General features: G+C 37.8%; 1 protein-coding gene across 4 annotated transcripts in view; it reads right to left on the bottom strand.

Annotated features, from left to right (window-relative positions):
• LOC134535812 (KICSTOR complex protein kaptin-like) overlaps nt 1-17,632 on the bottom strand; it is a 23,532-nt gene continuing 5,900 nt past the window's right edge. For 2 of the 4 annotated variants that reach the window (XM_063375100.1, XM_063375098.1), the window contains exons 3-9: nt 17,005-17,087; nt 15,666-15,830; nt 13,921-14,087; nt 10,666-10,920; nt 7,658-7,793; nt 6,991-7,158; nt 1-6,298 (exon numbers count right to left, since the gene is read on the bottom strand). In XM_063375100.1, the coding sequence (XP_063231170.1) occupies nt 6,212-6,298; nt 6,991-7,158; nt 7,658-7,793; nt 10,666-10,920; nt 13,921-14,087; nt 15,666-15,830; nt 17,005-17,087 (1,061 nt within the window). In that variant the 3' untranslated portion in view covers nt 1-6,211. The remainder of the gene's footprint in view (nt 6,299-6,990; nt 7,159-7,657; nt 7,794-10,665; nt 10,921-13,920; nt 14,088-15,665; nt 15,831-17,004; nt 17,088-17,632) is intronic. The other 2 variants (XM_063375097.1, XM_063375096.1) reach the window with 1 other exon arrangement.

The following is a 17,632-nucleotide window of genomic DNA, read 5'->3' on the forward strand; positions in this document are numbered from 1 at the left end:
AAGTCAGAGGTTTTTTAATGTAAAGATAAAAAAAAAAACATGTTTATACTTGAATTATATAATAAAAATATAATTGTACATAATTTTTTTTTATTCATTTAAAAACCCAGTAGAGATTACACAAAGATATGGTTCCAACACATGAGTAGTCTTCTCACACTGGGCATTCTTCATTCCTTCTGCTCCCACATGTTGCCTGGAATGTGCTCCGCATCACACATTAAGAACATTTCTGGCTCGTCCATTACATGTACTCTTACAGAAATAAATGAACATTAACAGTAACTAGAATATTCTTGCTATTTGTAGAAAGAAAGAAAAGAAAGAAACCTGTGCTTACAATAGTAGATTTCCACTACAGTAATTATACCTGTGTGGATATTCAAATTTTTTAATAGTAATAGTTTATTATTTGTATTTGATTCAACTTCAAATACTTACACTTCAAAATAAATAATATTCAATTGACAATTGATAATGAATATTTTATATAGCATATTTTATTATTTTGTGAGCTGCTTGTATACGAAAGTTAGCTGTTGAGTTTGTCATTTTTGCAGTACAAATACCCAGTTTTGATGGTTTAATGGGACAGCATAAAAAAACACGTGAACAATACTTGCTATTTTTAACACACAGCAAATATTAAGAACGTAGTAGGAAAATGTGCTTGGATGGTTCAAAACACGTACTGTTTGTGACATTTCCTACTTGAAAACAAAAAAATTCTTTGCATCTGTTTCATATTTGTATTTTGTTTTCATATTCATGTGTGCAATTAGTGAGGGGAAAAGTTAACAACAATGGACACTTCTTTGCGAAGGCTATTAAGAGTAAACAGGATTGTTGTAATACATCTGTTTAAAAAAAAATTAACTTAATGGTTCTTGATTCCATTGAAAATAAAGAAAATGTTTTTGTAACCTTGCACACTGAAAATTTGTGAATAACTAGGGTTTAAGTATGTACGTATGATTTCTTTTAATCTATATTTTAAATAAAATTACACTTTCGCGAAATGGATAGAGTTTTGCAGTAATTTGCAGTTCATAAAATTTTTTTCTGGGTTAATATTTGGAGAAGCTGGGAACCCCAGAAAACAGTAAATAAATTTGACCAAAAGCATTCTTAAAATAAGGCAAAAGTGGTGCCGAAAATTGATCAGGGTGTCTACCGACCGGGCAAAACGGGAATTGTATAGGAATTATACTGCCCGGGAAAAATATGGGGATTGCGCGGGAATTTATCCCGATGTCCAGGAACTTTTGACTTTTCCCCGCCCGTCAACATTTATGTATATATTAATATTAAAAAGTGAAGATTTTACTGCAGCACAATCCTGAATTGTGTGATTATTGCTTCTCTACAATATACTGGTGCTTTATTGCAGAGTGCTGAATGCAGATGATGGGATCAACCAACACAAGTTGCCGCGTAATCGTGATAACCACTTGCGTAAGGCGCGTGGACTCGCCCAGTTTGTTTTGTTACTGTGGTCGTTCGTTAATGGTCGTTCCTGCTCATGCTTAAATTTTCATCCAGTTTATTTTTGCGTGTTGTATAGTGTGGTTATTGTTAAAGTTCGTCCGGATGGTAATTATAATTAATAATAATAATAATACATCTTTGTGTGTGTGCAGAAGTTATTTATGATAAATCTTTTTATTAAAAAATTGTTTTCATTTCGTGAACATCGAAAGAAAGTAGACAACATACCTGCAAAATATATCGTATTTGCCGGCGTATAATGCAAGAATATTATGCTGATTTCAGTGGTCACGAATCAAAAATCATATTATATGCAGTGTCGTATTATTTTTGTATACAAGCGACCATTATCATGTGGGTATAAAAATTAAGCGCATTTGACAAAGTTAATTGCGCCGGCCGGCGACAGCTGCAAGCCAGTCTTGTTCTGTGTGAGAATACATCCACCCCTCGAAGTAACGCTGCTCGATTAGCGCCAATTAATTAGGACTCTTTTTGAAGTAGCGTTCTTTTTCGTCCATAAAATTTTTTAATTTACACGCGCGCATAATGACAACGGGACTCTTGTATCAAACACAATGCAACATAATAAATCTCGGCACTTGTATAATTTTAATAAAAGAACGAATTTAAAAAAAAAAAACCTTAGTTTCACTTTTCCGTAATAGTTATTCAATTTTCTGATGCATGTTTTCTTATGTCTAGTTAAAAGTTTTACAAGCAATAAAATTACGTTAATATATCCGTGGAGCGTGTTTATACAGCCATGATTATGTTACTACAGTAAGTCCTCTATTTACGTCGTACCGATTTACGTCGTTTCGGATTAACGTCGCTAATGTTTGAGTACTCATGTTTCAATTTAAGTTGTCGCCGATTCACAATAACGTCGTTTACAATGACCGTAAATCTTTATTTTAACCAAAAAAACGTATATAATTCGTTTATAATTCTTTGTTTCCTTCAATTTATGCTATGTAGCGTAAGCTACACGTTCACCGCCTTATCTTATCATACATCATGAGGGACGCTTCCTGCTCTCCGCTGCTCTCCACGCGGTGATGCAATACTACCAGCCCACCCGCTCGGCCACCCACGTATCTCGCACTATAAGTGTTATCTACTTCCCGCAACGACACAGCATTTTCTCCTACCCCTTTTCGTCCAACTCCTTGGCACTTCAGTAGAGGTGTAAAAGTAACTAAAAAAAGTGTACCCGTATGTATTCGTTACTATAACAATTAGTACTCGTTACTTTCGTATCGTTACTCGTTACTTCTGATACCGCATAACATGCTATGTTATGTAACAGCAACGAATTGAGTTGTATTTCGTACGCGTACAGTATGACGTCGCGTAAATAATAATAAATCGAATATAAACAATTAAAAGTATTTGATAATTAACAGCTTTTGTTAACCAAGAAACAATAAAATCTCATTAGAGCAGCTTTATTATATCTCTTTTAAGATAAGAACAAAAAACGTGAAAATACGCGATAATAAAAAACAAAAACATACATATTTATAATTTGTAAAAAATACTTTCTTACGTTGTTTCTGTTCCAATCTCAAACTTTGTCTACACACACAATACCTTTAATAAACAGTAAAAAACTTGGACGACGAATTTCCAAATTATACTTTTCTTAATAAACAAACATCGTTCTTTGTAACGAATAAGCGCGCGCATGCGTAAAACATACGAAAAATGCGAGTAACGAAATGCATTCGTGTGTAACGTTTCGTTACTCGTTACTAGATGCCGCACCCGTTACTCAGTAACGAATACATACGGTTTGCTACAGCTCTACTTCAGTCGCTATGATATCATTGAGTTGGCCAGAGTTTTAAACGTGCCGTTGTTAACTTTATCGTGATTAAATGCGTTTGTAGTAGGCCTACAGTATCAGCTCACTGCAATTTATGATTTTTTCTTCATAAGATGTCTTCCAAACGACTATATATCTTTATATTTCAATCAATAAAGGTAATAAAGCAGCTGGTTAAATAACCATTCTATAAAGTTGAGAAGTACTAGTTGAACTTGTTTCCCACGCTGTCGGTTGTAATTTGCTGATAAAATTGCCCGTTGTCACATCTGTATGCCAGCGCTTCCGGCCGACCTTGGGCCGTGGTCGGCCGGTGGCATGAAACATGGCTCATTTTGCGTCGTTTCTATTTACGTCGCGGTTTTCAGGAACGTAACCCCGACGTAAACCGAGGACTTACTGTACTTCCATCTGGCGAGAAAGGTCAGAAGCTTTCGAGGTCAGTTAATCTCATGCATGCCAGGTTGCGCTAGTTGAAGTTGACAGCACATTACGTTTCCAGAAAAAAAAACTTTTTGACGTGACGTCTAATAAATCGATGAACGCCGGCTGCACGCACGAAAAAATGTCCCGTTACGCACATTGTTCCGTTACGCTGTGTCCCGTTACACTCATTGTATGCTTGCGCCGCATCTATCTCTCTTCCACTCAACTGTTTATAAAGTGAAGTGAAAAGTTATTATTCCTTTATTATTAAAATCAAAATTATTCAATCTTATTCATAAAAGTATGCAATCATTTCACCAATGTTTTGTTATGACGTCACGTTAAACTATCGTCCGTAAACCGACTTAACAGACAACCAATTTTTAAACGGGATAAATGTGGAGTAGCTATGGTACAGTAAACATACATATTTCAAAGGCGGTAAAACAGATTATTTTGTTTAACATGCACTCTTTTATGTTTAAAACGTATTTGATTAGCGCTGTTTTGATTAGTGCTCCATTTTTCTTTGGATGGATTACCGTGTTACTTCGAGGGGCGGGTGTACTGTACTCTGTTGGACAGGAACTTGGTTGGCAAAATTGGCATTTGGCAAGTGGCATATTGCGTGCAAGGTCATGCGAGTCCATGCATCTTTCTAAAACAGCGCTGCTGCCACGATTGTTTTGGGTGTGTGTAGTTTATTTATTTATTTATTTATTTTCATCCATTTGACCATACAGACATTTGTACAAATGGTATAGGACACGTCAACAAATATAAGGTAATACACAAACAGTATAAGTTAAATATACCAAAAATACAGACATGGGAAACAAAAATAATAACAACAAAACTGGTACAGGTATATATACAGCCTCTAACGATAAAAGTTAAAAATTTGACAGTTGCCATGTGGCAAAGTTTGGCTGCAGAGCAAAGTAACCTAGAATGAGCTAAATTTTATCAACATAAAGGTAGGCCTAACTTTTCTGTGACAAATTTTCTTGAAATCCAAGTTTTTGGTAAAAATATTTTTTGTGAACATTTTTTGTACAATTTATTTAACATTGATATTATCCTAATTAGTGATAGTGTAAGCTGTAAATGTACATGAACCTTTTTATTAATGTACGGGAATTGTACAGGAAATCTGTGACCCAACATGGGTAGACACCCTGTTGATGCTTGAAACTTTATCAATTCAAGGAAAACATATTAAATATAAATATTAATTAAAATATCATTTGTATTTCTTAATAAAACAAAGCACTGTTTGAATATGGCACAAAACTTGGCCTGAGTCGTTCCCACACTCCGTGTACTTCGCACGGGAAACACAGCCTTCGGAGGCATGCCGATCGTCACTTAGCCAGCCCAGAGACGCGCGTGCGCACCACCAGATCCTCAAAGCTTTATTCTCACCAATAGTAACTGCCATAACGTAAGTCCTTTTCTTATCCCTTTTCATTGGCCCCATGGCTGGCCCCAACCTCAGTGCAGTTTTACAGAGCTCACCACTTCACTTAAATGTAACTTTCGCAGCCGCACGTTCGCAAGTTTTTTTTTGTAGTCGAAGGGGTGAATTTGCACCCCATTTTCGGCAGTAAGGTCGTGCTTGTAAACTTTCCATCATTGCCCACAATGGGCTGTCTACAGACGAAATGTGCAAATGCTTTACTGAACTTTCCTACATCTTAAATTCACTTCCATGAGACTTTGCTGTAGGCTGCATCCTCACACGTGAGAAATATGTAAGTGAGAGCCTTCGCCCATTCTTAAGAACTACTGAAGTAATTGAACCGAGCTCTACTATTCGCAAAACGCGCTAAACGCTTAGCCTTCGCGCATGTGTTTTAAATCAGGAAATATGTAATTCTAGTGTTTTCTTGTAGTGTTAATTATTCCATGTTTTGTCTTCATCTAGTGTTTATCGTGTGCCACTAAACAAACTTATAAGCATCACTAAGTCTGTAACTGTGCATTGCCATCCTTGGACATTAACACCACTTTGCTACCAGACATTTAAACCCGCACATTACTTGCAGTCGTAACCGTAATTCTCTGGTCCCACCAGTACGCAGGACCATGCTCCGGCATTGAAATGCAACAGACTTCGTGCTGCGGTAGCACCATGTACGTTATAATATGTAATAATTCTACACCGTTTTACATTCAATTGCTCTCTCCAGCCACGTGGCCAGGAACCTTCCTTGAGACCTCACTGAGCACAGAATTCACTTTTCCTTATCAAGAGACAGCCCAAATGACAACAATTGACGCTGAACTAGTGTGGCTAGCAAACTCACAAAACAAATATTCAAAATTCAAAGTGACCAAATTTCAAAATTTTCAAAAATTTTCTAAGTCTGGAAACCCAGGTGCGGCATGAGAGCGGACGTCTGTGTGCCAGGTCGGTATGGGATCACCTTGCCGTGCGTCTAGTTACGAGGCATCACACCCGGATCAGCTTGCATCTTCGCACTGCGGGATCTTCAGCTTCAGAGAATTGAAGCGGCTCATGAATTTCTCTTCCACGATCTTGGAATCATGCTGAAAATAAATAACACATAAAACATATTAAACTTATTAAAAATGTTCAAAATGGCCAACAACATGTGCCTGACCAAATGACATCACACCCCACACCCCGACTAGCTCAAAATATTCAGTCTAGAGTGGACTTACATCATTCATGAACACTTGCAGAAAATAACTGATGGACAATGAAAATACACGTAAGTTCTGAACGGAATGTTACTGTCGTCAATTGGATACTTGAATAACGTCTCTGACACAAACTGATATCAACTGCTTTTTATTAATCTTTCACGAATATTCACAAGTCGTCGTCTTCACCATGAGAACAAATTCATGTTGAACTTACAAACAAGGGGCACAATACCTCTCCACAGACTTCAAAACAAACTGAAGGATGAAGATTAAAATATAAGTAGCCAGTAAATCCCACGGGTGCACATGAACTTACAGTACAAACCGAAGGACTCGGTCCTCGGAACAATGGCCAGATAACTGGAGCATTGCTGTGGGCTAAATACCTATGACTGTGGTAAAAAAAAATTCTAGTTACAGTCTGAAATGATGAAAAAAAGATTGGTTATTTAAAGTAGTGCCTGGACCACAGTCACTATAACTCACATTAATATGTTGTTTGTGAGCCACCGCTGGACTTAGCGACCAGCGGCAACAACGCTCGCACAAGCTGGGGGCAGTGGTCAGCTCACCTGCATGACGTGGACGCCCCTCAGCGTGAGTGCTATCAGCTCCCTTACGCCATCGCCGCTGACGTCCAGGTACATCATGGCCTGAATCGGGTTGGCAAACGTGCGCTGGCTCAGCAGCTGCCACTCACTGTCATCCGCCTCCGTCTTCAACTTGTACACCAGCAGCTCCTGGGTCAGACAGTACGTAGTGTCCGTAATGCATTCCTCGACGTGTTCCTAGCTTAACCAGTGATAACATGTAACCAATTACAAGCAACATTACCGCTAACTACTACTTTGTGAGTTATTTTATCTTGTAACTCCGTACATTTGAGAAACAGCAATTCAACTGCCAAATCCAACAGAAAAACACAGCATGTGCTATTTAAAAAAAAAAAAAAAAAAAAAAAAACTAGAAGTTGGTTGATCAGAGATTTAGCAGCTATTGAGTGATATGGCAAGAACACATATTGCTTAAATGTGTACTTTTTTTTCCCAAGATAAATGGAGAAGTCAGCAAACAACATTTGGGCTAAAGTAATAAAAAAGCATTCCCCTTCCTTCCCCTAAACATAACTTTTAGCTACGTCACTTATTTCATCTAACTGCTCCAGTAGTGTGCCATTTAATATTTCTGCACCCACGTAACAAATTTCACTGACCAACAAGTGTGACCTGATCCTCTGACCTGCCCAAAAGTGCCAATGAGGATCTCTTTCTGGCCATCCATGTCGATATCAGCAGCAAGCGAGCACAGAACTGCATCAAACTGGGCGCTGCCGACAAGCACGCGAACACAACTGAAGCCTTTGTTCAGAACATCCCTGAAAACAACAAAAAAAATAAAATTAAAATAAAAAGGAGCATGTGTAACTCAGTACATGTGATAGAAGTGAAACTTCTTTGGCAATTCAAACTTCGATTCATAAGTATATCATAAGGGGTAAAACAGCAAAGGGTGAGAGAAAGAGAGAGAGAAGACAATTTTTAAATAAACATTATGAACAAAATTATTACTCACTTCAAAATAACTGCACAAAATATTAATAATTTAAAATCAATCAATAATGATTAACTAACAAATATACTCTCTTGAAATACGCCACAAAGAAAAACTGTGCATGTTACTGTTTCTTCAAACAACTCTGCCATTTGGAACACACCAAATCTCTGTACGAAATATCAAATTCAAAGCACGTAGCGCTATCTATGCGGGAAATGCAGGGACTATCTCAACAGTGCTCTCTACGCTGCTCGTTGAACAAGGAGGAACACGAGCATGATGGTAGCACATATAAAATGCAAGCACTCACAGCTAACTGTATAGGATACCTATATCGAGAGCTTCCTGCGATGTGTACACTGCGAGTCCCAGCGCCGATTCTTTTCTGAAACATGCACAAGTGCACACACTACATATTAATCTGTCATTATCGCTCTCTCTGTTCTATTTTTTTTCGGGTGAGGGACTTATCATCGCACAAAGAGGAGAACGAAAACGAGCCCAGCAACATATATAGCATAGTGCTCTCTTTATATCTCTTTGGCCAAGTACCTATTCTGTCATTTTCGCATCAGAAACTTTTCACAACAATGTTTCATGAAAAAGTTGCGTTGAAATTTGGCCTTGAAATTTTACACACATTGTACCCAAAGAAGTTTCACTTCAAAAAAACTAATTATTAAAAAAAAACAACATAATTTTAAAAGTTAGACATAGTCACTAAAATTACATTCTATCAGAGTTGGTATTCTAGTAGTTAAAAGAAAAATGTTTTGGAAAAAACTGGCAGATATATCTATCCAAATTAAAAATCTGGCCATTATTAAGTGTACGTGAAGTAAAAAAAATAGTGAAATTAAATACATAATCTAAGGTGTTCTGACATAACACTAATTATGTTACACTTATTGTTGCAGCTCATTCTCACAGCTGGGCAAAAAATCAATTCAGTGAAGTGTAATCAGATGTAATGTGAAGTGAAAGATTGGATCGCTAAACACTGTTTCTCCAAGTACTGTAGTTACAGAATCCACCGGCACACGTCCCATTCGCACCTGAAGACTCGGGCCGAAAGAAGATTTATTTTTTCATCCAGGGTTGGTTATGAGCACAACAGCAACATGATAATAGATTGAAGTCGGTTCTTGCTACACAGAAGTGACTATCAAATTTACTGCCATTGAGTAATCTGGATTCGATTACAGCTACCAACTCCAATAAACCTAGAAATTATTTTAGAAAAAAATAACTTTTAAATTAATATAGGAAAAATTTTAATCTCATGACAGTCTTTTTGACTAAGCTAAATTTTTATTTAATTTTAAAATAAATTCTCTGTTCATTACATTAGCAATCTACCAATGATGCACTATTTCTCATTAACAGTTATTTATTATATTTTAATTGCTATATTATATCTTACATTGGCTTAAGAATTCCATATTACAATCAAAAAATAAATTACACAAAAATATTATTATTAGTCAGAAAAGCTTGTCAAAAAGGTATATAAAAAAAATTATAACACTTACTGTTAGAAACTAGTCTCTTTCATTTGAAAAAAAAAAAATCAAACACAAATATATTTTTAAATTATTATAATAATTGTATTTAATTTGTATCATCATAAAAATGTAGCAAATATACTGTACTCTTGTTAATAATGAAAGAATTAAATAAGTTGAACTCTATCAGCAATAGAAAACGCTCTTTTTTTGCCATCGTGAAATAGTTGGCAAACTAAAATACTGTAGGACTACATATGTATATCTAAAAACACACTAGAATGGCAAGAAACCGAAGGATTTTTTTTTTCTCAAAACAAGGGTTCCAACAGACACCTAACTGTGAATGTTATGTACCTTCAATATATTGAATAAACACAGTTACCCAGCACTAACGTATAGCACTAGTGTTCTGGCCCTCTTACAGTTGTTTTTTATCCATACAGTCCTATGTGAACAATCTACATCTATGGTATAACAGTTATTGTAAATAAAAATGTGCATAGTGTAAAGTAAAGTAATCAGTTTAACTTCACAGCTGGAATGAGTGTTGGAATAGTTATGTAAGTATTTAAAAACTTTTTTTTTGCATTCAATTAATTTTAGAAAGCAAACATTATAAGCAAGAAATACACAATTCATTAAACGTTACACACAGAAAATAAATACAAAATACATTATCCTTATGGGGAAAATATCGTGACTTAGGGTGTTACTTCATAGGCCAAATGTATTTAAATAAAATCATGTACAATATGTGGACATTTTCGAGGCAAAAATATCCCAGTACAATTCCCAGTTTTCCTGGTCACTGATGAAATGATGACATAAGTGACGAACGCTACTCATAAGCTCTACTCACATGAACTTGACTGCATATGATGAGCACTACTCACATGAACATGACTGCATACTATAACGAAGCACATGATGACCGCTACTTTCATGAACGTGAAGGTGTCTTCTATAATTCACTTCCCAAGAACTACTCACATGAACATGACAGCATATTCTGATGATGCACATGGTGAGTGCTACTTTCATGAACGTGATGATGTCTTATATAATTCACTTCACAAGAACTACTCACAAGAACATGACAGCATATTCTGATGACGCAATTCGTGAGTGCTACTCACATGAACATGACAGCATATTCTGATGATGCACATGGTGAGCGCTACTCACATGAAGGTGATGGCGTTCTCCACGACGCACGTGACGAGCAGATTCAGTGGTGGCTCCTGGTCGCACGAAGCAGCCGCCTCGTCTCGCAGCTCCACGAAGGAAGGACACCGCAGGAGGGACTCCACGGTGAACAGCTGGACGGACGAGATGAAGCCTTCGAACCTCATGTCCCAGCTGGAGACCACCTCTCTCTTCTCCACGCTTACCACCGACACCTTCACGTAGCCGCAGTTGCAGCCAAAAGCTGATATTCGCCTGTAGCATTACAATTGCAAGCATTCATTCCTGCGTTACAAAACTGCCGTAGCTGTTATGTCAGAGCAACAAAAATGTTTGTAATTTATTGACTTTTTTCAAACAAATATTTATAGAATAAAATAAACTTCACATGAAAAAATGGTGATTAATGTGAATGTGTGTACAAAACTTTAAGCAGAATGGTGCAGTTGGTTATGAATTACTGGCCTTGATAATTTTATGCTTTGCTACTATGATTTACTTCTGGTGAAGTAATCATGCAATTAATATAATATTAATATAAGATTTCTTGAAAAATGATGCAGGTGCTTTAAACTGAATATTTTTTGCCACATGCCAAGTAATGTCAATGAAAGATTTTGTGAATTTTTAGTGCTATCAATTATTTGTTAAAATTTGAGAGAGACCACACTCTGGCAGTCATCCCAGCAAGTAAACCTGATACTATGCCCCTTTTTATAATGAATTCTATCATGTTTCCTTCAACAAGAATATTCAATATCTTCCTGCCTAGCACTGTTGGTTGTGGAATCATGCATACAAAAAATCACACTGAATATAACTAACACTAGGTAATATTAAATTTATATTACCAGCTCAGCAACACTGTACCTCTGGCAAACCTACTGAGCATAATGAGAATACATACATAAATACCAACAACATAAGCTGTAACACTGAACCGTCAGAAATATAAAAGTTAGAGTTGTTCAAATGCAGCTATGTTTTAGTGAAACCAAAATTAAATAACTTCATTATGTTCACTTTTTCACTTTTTAACGAACAATCCAAAAGATTCATTGTTACAGTATAAACTGTTACTAAACATATTTATCTGAAGAATACCTAATACAAAAACACATCAAATAACCACTAATCAACACAACGGGACCTATCACATGCCGTACGTCGACGTTAAAGTTTATGAGTGGTGCGTTTAACTTAGAAACATGATTCAAATAATATTTAGTTCCAAAGCTGGTTAGGACCACATCAACCTGGAGGCTGAAGCACGTATGTACAAACAATACATGGGTTATGTGGCTGGAATTTGTGTACTGTTTGCCAAACCTGCGTGAGATCACTGCAGTGGGGTCCGAGAGCGGGTGGACAAGTGATGAGCAGTGCTGTGCACTACGAGCGAGATGGCGACTGCCTGCACCAAACCACATTTACATTTGAACTGAGCTGCCCACCTCCAGCGCTGACACTGGCACTCTGCAAAATAACATGTAGCTTCCATCCCTCCAACTAGTGGCTGTTTCCTGGTAGCCGGCCGCTCCCCCCTCGCTCAATGGACGAGTCTGCATGTGTGCGAGTTTTAACGGGACGAGGCGCGGTGCTTGTTCTTCCTTGTTGGGTACCACTTGTTTTCTTTCTAGTCTTCAGGGCAGCACAACAGTTGAGTGACCATGAACTAGTAAGTACGCTCCTTGCAGATGTGTCTATGTAGCAAAGTTAAGCTTGGCGGACTATTCCAAATTTTGTTTTCGATCTCCCACTTGGAAATCCTCTTTTCGTTTGAGCATGCCATTGTGGTTCGTAACATACTTTGTGTAGTTTGTCAGGCTCTTGATTATTTCCTGTACACCCCTGGATGACCTTGCTTGTTGGGTCATTTCTCCCATCAGGCCTATTTGACTTGGGTCACTTGCATTCCTTGCTTGATTTCACCCCTTGTAGTCACACGTGACTAGTCAGTCTATGGAATGTCCAGTTTTGTGATTTTTTACATGCTTCAGCTTTCGTGGCTGAATGTTCCTATATATTTTCAATGTTGATGCTTGATTGGAACCATACGGGTTAGGCTGAGAAGCCATGATGAGGATCGAAATGTGTTTCTTTCTCGCAGTATCTAGATGTGCCCACTAGAGTTTGTGGGGCATAAGAAATTTCAGTGCGAATAGACTCATCCCTGGTCTTCAATTGTAAATAATTGTACACGTTCCTGCAATCATTAATTTTGAGATTGTTATTGCAATTGTTATCATGATATGTAACTAATCCACCAATGTGTAAATATTAAGCATTTAATGGTAAGCCCGTATTTATACCAATTGTTTCTGACATAGTGTTATTCCTGATAATTGCACTGTTATCTATGATAATGTTCAATAAAAGTGTCATAATACACTCTTGATAGAGTCAGTCTATTCCATCAGCATAATTGGATACCAGGGTTGTTGAAGTTGGATGCACAGCACATCCCATTTGCAATCAATTTTTTGAATTTTTCTGACTTGTACCTGGAGAAACACGAATAGGGTGAAGTGCAAGGATTCCAGAAGTACAGAAGTTGGGCCAACACTCACAGACGCTGCTCCAAAGTACCTGAGTCACAGAGGGTTTGCTACTCCAAGCCAGCACAGAGCAAGACTCGCACTGCGCGAGTGGCTAGTGCCGGCTGAGTGATACACGGCGGTATGGGGGCAAGAACACACTGCTGAGGAAAAACTGATAGAAGATAACACGTTTTGTTACACCCATTCTACAACAGGGATGGTGGTTGGTATGCATACTGAATGTCTGCATTCTGGGATTGTATGTTTTATATGTGTTTCCAGTCACATGTTCAAAATTATTTTTGTTCCTAGTCCTGCCAGAAACCATCCTTTGAAACATGTACTCGCAGTTTCTGAGAACCTGCTCTATCAGCCAACGTAACAGCTATTGGTGTTTATTGCTGGTATAATTAAGTCCAATATTATATTCATATAACTGACAAACCACAATCAATTTTACGTATTCCTTTTTTTTGTACTTATTTTGTTTAGTATGTAGTAATTATCTGTATGATGTAAATTTTATTTTTTTTGTAATGTGAAAGAAGCTGACTGCATATTCTGGAAAGTCCATCCCACTTAAATTTATCAAAGCAGAATTAGTGTTTTGCATCAATTTGTTTAAGTATTTGTTCAGCACAAACCTGTTTAAAACTTTTCATCTGTGTACATGTAATTAGCTACTAGACACGTGAGCTGCATCATGCTCACTCACCGGGAGTAGCTGGCATCGTAGCGCATGCAGATGGAGGTGACGACGCTGGGAGCGTCGCTCAGCTCCGGGAAGAAGTCGGCCGTGCTGGCCTCGCTGTAGCTGTGGTTCGGGCTGTCCTCCCGGAACACGTGCACCTTGTGGTCGCTGCCCGACAGCAGCCAGACCACCTGCGCACGCCACCACCCACAATCCTGCACAATCCTGCACTCAGTTCACAGAGTCCTTTTAGTACCACCACATGCATTAGAAGTGGAACATTACACTTCAATTATACAATAAATAGATAGACAAAATAAAAAAAATACAGTACACAATAACATAATAAAATCCAACATGTCCACAACATGTGCAACTGGCAGACGGCCGGAACGTTTCCAGCCGCGTGAAGTGGCGTGAAAGAGCGACGCGTCTATGGACTGTTCGGGCGTCTGGTCGGCCCAGGATACGCGACTCGTCACAGCTGCTCTCATCGGTTCGAGAAGGGCGCCTGAAGTACTTAAGCAGCAACGCCAGCCTCCACGGCAGTTCGGCGACGGAGTGCCGTGAGTGCCGCGAGTGCCACGGAGTGCAGCGAGTCCCGAGAGTTCGGAGAGTTCCGCGAGTGAAGGGAAGTGCGACATCGGCGAAGAGGGTGAGAGACACCCTCCCCTCCCACCCTTGAGTGGCGCAACGCGGAGTTCTACTGGATCGTGAGTGGCGCGAGACTGTGTGTGTGTGTGTGTGGACACACGCGAGGTAAGGGGTGAACCACTGTTGAGCCTAGCTCCAGTGAGGAGTGCGAACTGCGGAACTAGACAGACATGGAGTGACTTGTGATCGGACATTTTTTTAAGTACAATTATTTATCATAAGTGTAAAAACTAGTAATTAATAAAACTGTAATAAAACTTAATTCGGTTATCCCTTACAAACCCAGTTCGCCCCACATAGGTCGTTACAATATTAAAAAATTTGGTGGAATGCCTGAAGTTAATAGTGACTGGCTGCTACTAACAGTTTCTCCTGTGAAGTCATTGACATTTAGTATTAAATTCATTTTTTGAGAATTACATGTGTAATAATTCTGTCAATAGACATATTATGGTCTTGTAATTTCTTAATGTGTAATCTCTGTTTTAACAAAGGCAAAATTTTCAATGTTAAAAACTTAAAAAAAAATTAGTTGTCTGTAAAGTTGGTTTACGGACGATAGTTTAACGTGACGTCATAACAAAACATTAATGAAATGATTGCATACTTTTATGAATAAAATTGAATCATTTATATTGAATTATCACTATTTTGTATGGATACAAAGGAGTGAAATGAAATCTACAATTTAATTGATAAATTTACTTTTATTTGCACTCATTAATTCAAATATGTTTATTACTTTAACGAAGAGATTATTTTAACTATAACTTTTATACATGTTTACTATTTAACTTCTTCCAATCTGCGTTATTCTGTTTTAAGGATAGGACGATGATAGGAAAAGTAGGAAACGAATGGGAGTGTTTCAAGTTTAATGTGCCTAGAAAAAGTCAAATCGATGGTTGTTCCAATCGAGTGGAAGAGAGATAGATGCGGCGCAAGCGTACAATGAGCGTAACGGGACACAGCGTAACGGGAAACTTTTTCGTGCGTGCAGCCGGCGTTCATCGATTTATTAGACGTCACGTCAAAAAACATAATGACTCAAAAGTTGTTGAACCAAAATGTTCGCTGACATGAAAGCTGCTGAACCAAAATGGAAGACACGTCACCTCCCGGGCGCCGCCCACCACCAGCTCCGCGTGGCACAGCTGGTACGGCACGAAGGACAGCTCCAGCATGAGGCAGTTCTGCGCTGCGTTCTCCAGGCTGAACTCGGAGCTGGAGTCCCACTCCGAGTAGATGTGCAGGTACGTCTCTGAGTTGTCGTCCCCGCTCTGCCGGACACACGCACACAGGCACAGCTGCACTCGCGTCTCCCCTCCAGGCGCCTCCCTGGCTGGGCCGCACACAGCGAGCATCGCTAATTACTAATGAGCATGTCAACTACTCGGTACAATAGAAATACATTTTCAAGTATTTGCGTGTTTGAAAAAATAACTGATAACTAGAGACTTGAAATATTTGCAGGTTCATTACGTGCTATGCTAAAATTCAAATAATTATACCTTAGCGCTGATACTGCCATTGGTCCACTGTTAATCTGGAGGACTGAGGGCCAATTAGAGACCCTCACTCATAGAAGTGTCGAATCACAGGCCACTCAGTCGTGACGACTCACAAGTCAGCAGCCAATGAACAGTTGGCATTTGCCCGAGTGTGTGAAGGATATTGGAGTCTATCGTAAAGGTCATTTAACCCGCGAATTTTTCCGGTCTCTACTAATAACGGTTAGAAATTTATATATATATATATATATATATATATATATATATATATATATATATATATATATATATATATATATATATATATATATATAGACACACACCATATATAATACATTTTAGTACAAACTATCTGCTAAATAAATTACATAAATAGATTTTACATTTTAAAAATTAGGTATTTGTGTTGAGTTAATTTTTTTAATTATAAATGCTGATTAATTTTATGATTTTAGTAGCATTTTGGTGCTTTCACTTTCCGGTGTTATTCTTATTTGATCCCAGTTCATCCCATAATCTTATCCCTAGTGATGAAGCTTAAAAACCAGAGTGTGTTGGTGCATGACCACAGTGATTGTGCCGGGGGCTACACCCTGAGCCGGGTATCACAGCAATCTCGCCATAACAACTTTACAGCACAAAATATCTTAAAATGTTAATAATTAGGCCAAAAGTAATTTTTTTAAATACAAAAAGTTATTTTTTTAATATTAAAATTACCCTAAACTAGTTTGAATTAGCCGGATTTTCCGATCAGCGGAACTCCACTGTACATTATAGCAATTATTAGGCTAACCAGAAAATATAATATGAACAGGTCCTGGTCAGATAAGTGGGACTTCACTGTACTTAAAAGTTGTCTAAGGACTTTGATGAAAAGATGCAAGGCAGTGGATTATCTGAGAGATTATGACAAATTAGATAAAAATTAATTTAAACATACCTTAGTGATGGTAATCCCAATTACAAAGTCATTGCTAGTCTGCGACTTTGAAAAAGCATCAATGGATATAATTTCGGCACCACCTGCAACAATTAATGATGTGATAAGTTTACAGAAGGGATGTGTGTAATCTGGGGTGTAAAGGTACAGGTGACTGCCTTCTGAAGTGGAGCCCGTGAGCACCCGTGATTCCTGAATCGGACAACACAGACAACACATGTGCTACAGCTGCAACACTGGACTAGCACTGCGGGGACCTGGGCTAGGTTTCCGGGTCCAGACCACCTGTTGTCAACAAGATATGAACCCCAAATTGAATATCTATATAAATTAAATTGTAAATGTTTGTTCAGAATCTTAAATCTATGAAAGTTCTTCACCGACTGCTCTGAAATTTTTACACAACATTGCATTTGAATACACGTGTGTTTTTATATATGTATGTCACACGTGTGACAGTGAAAATAAAAATATAGATAGGTAAATATATAGATTTAGACAGTGAGATATAGAGAGATGTATACATATATATAGATATAGATAGGAAGATAGATTAAGATATAGATAGAAACATAAAAGAGAAATGGAAAATATATATATATATATATATATATATATATATATATAT

Source organism: Bacillus rossius, chromosome 10 (genome assembly GCF_032445375.1).
Source record: "Bacillus rossius redtenbacheri isolate Brsri chromosome 10, Brsri_v3, whole genome shotgun sequence".
Classification (NCBI taxonomy): domain Eukaryota; kingdom Metazoa; phylum Arthropoda; class Insecta; order Phasmatodea; family Bacillidae; genus Bacillus; species Bacillus rossius.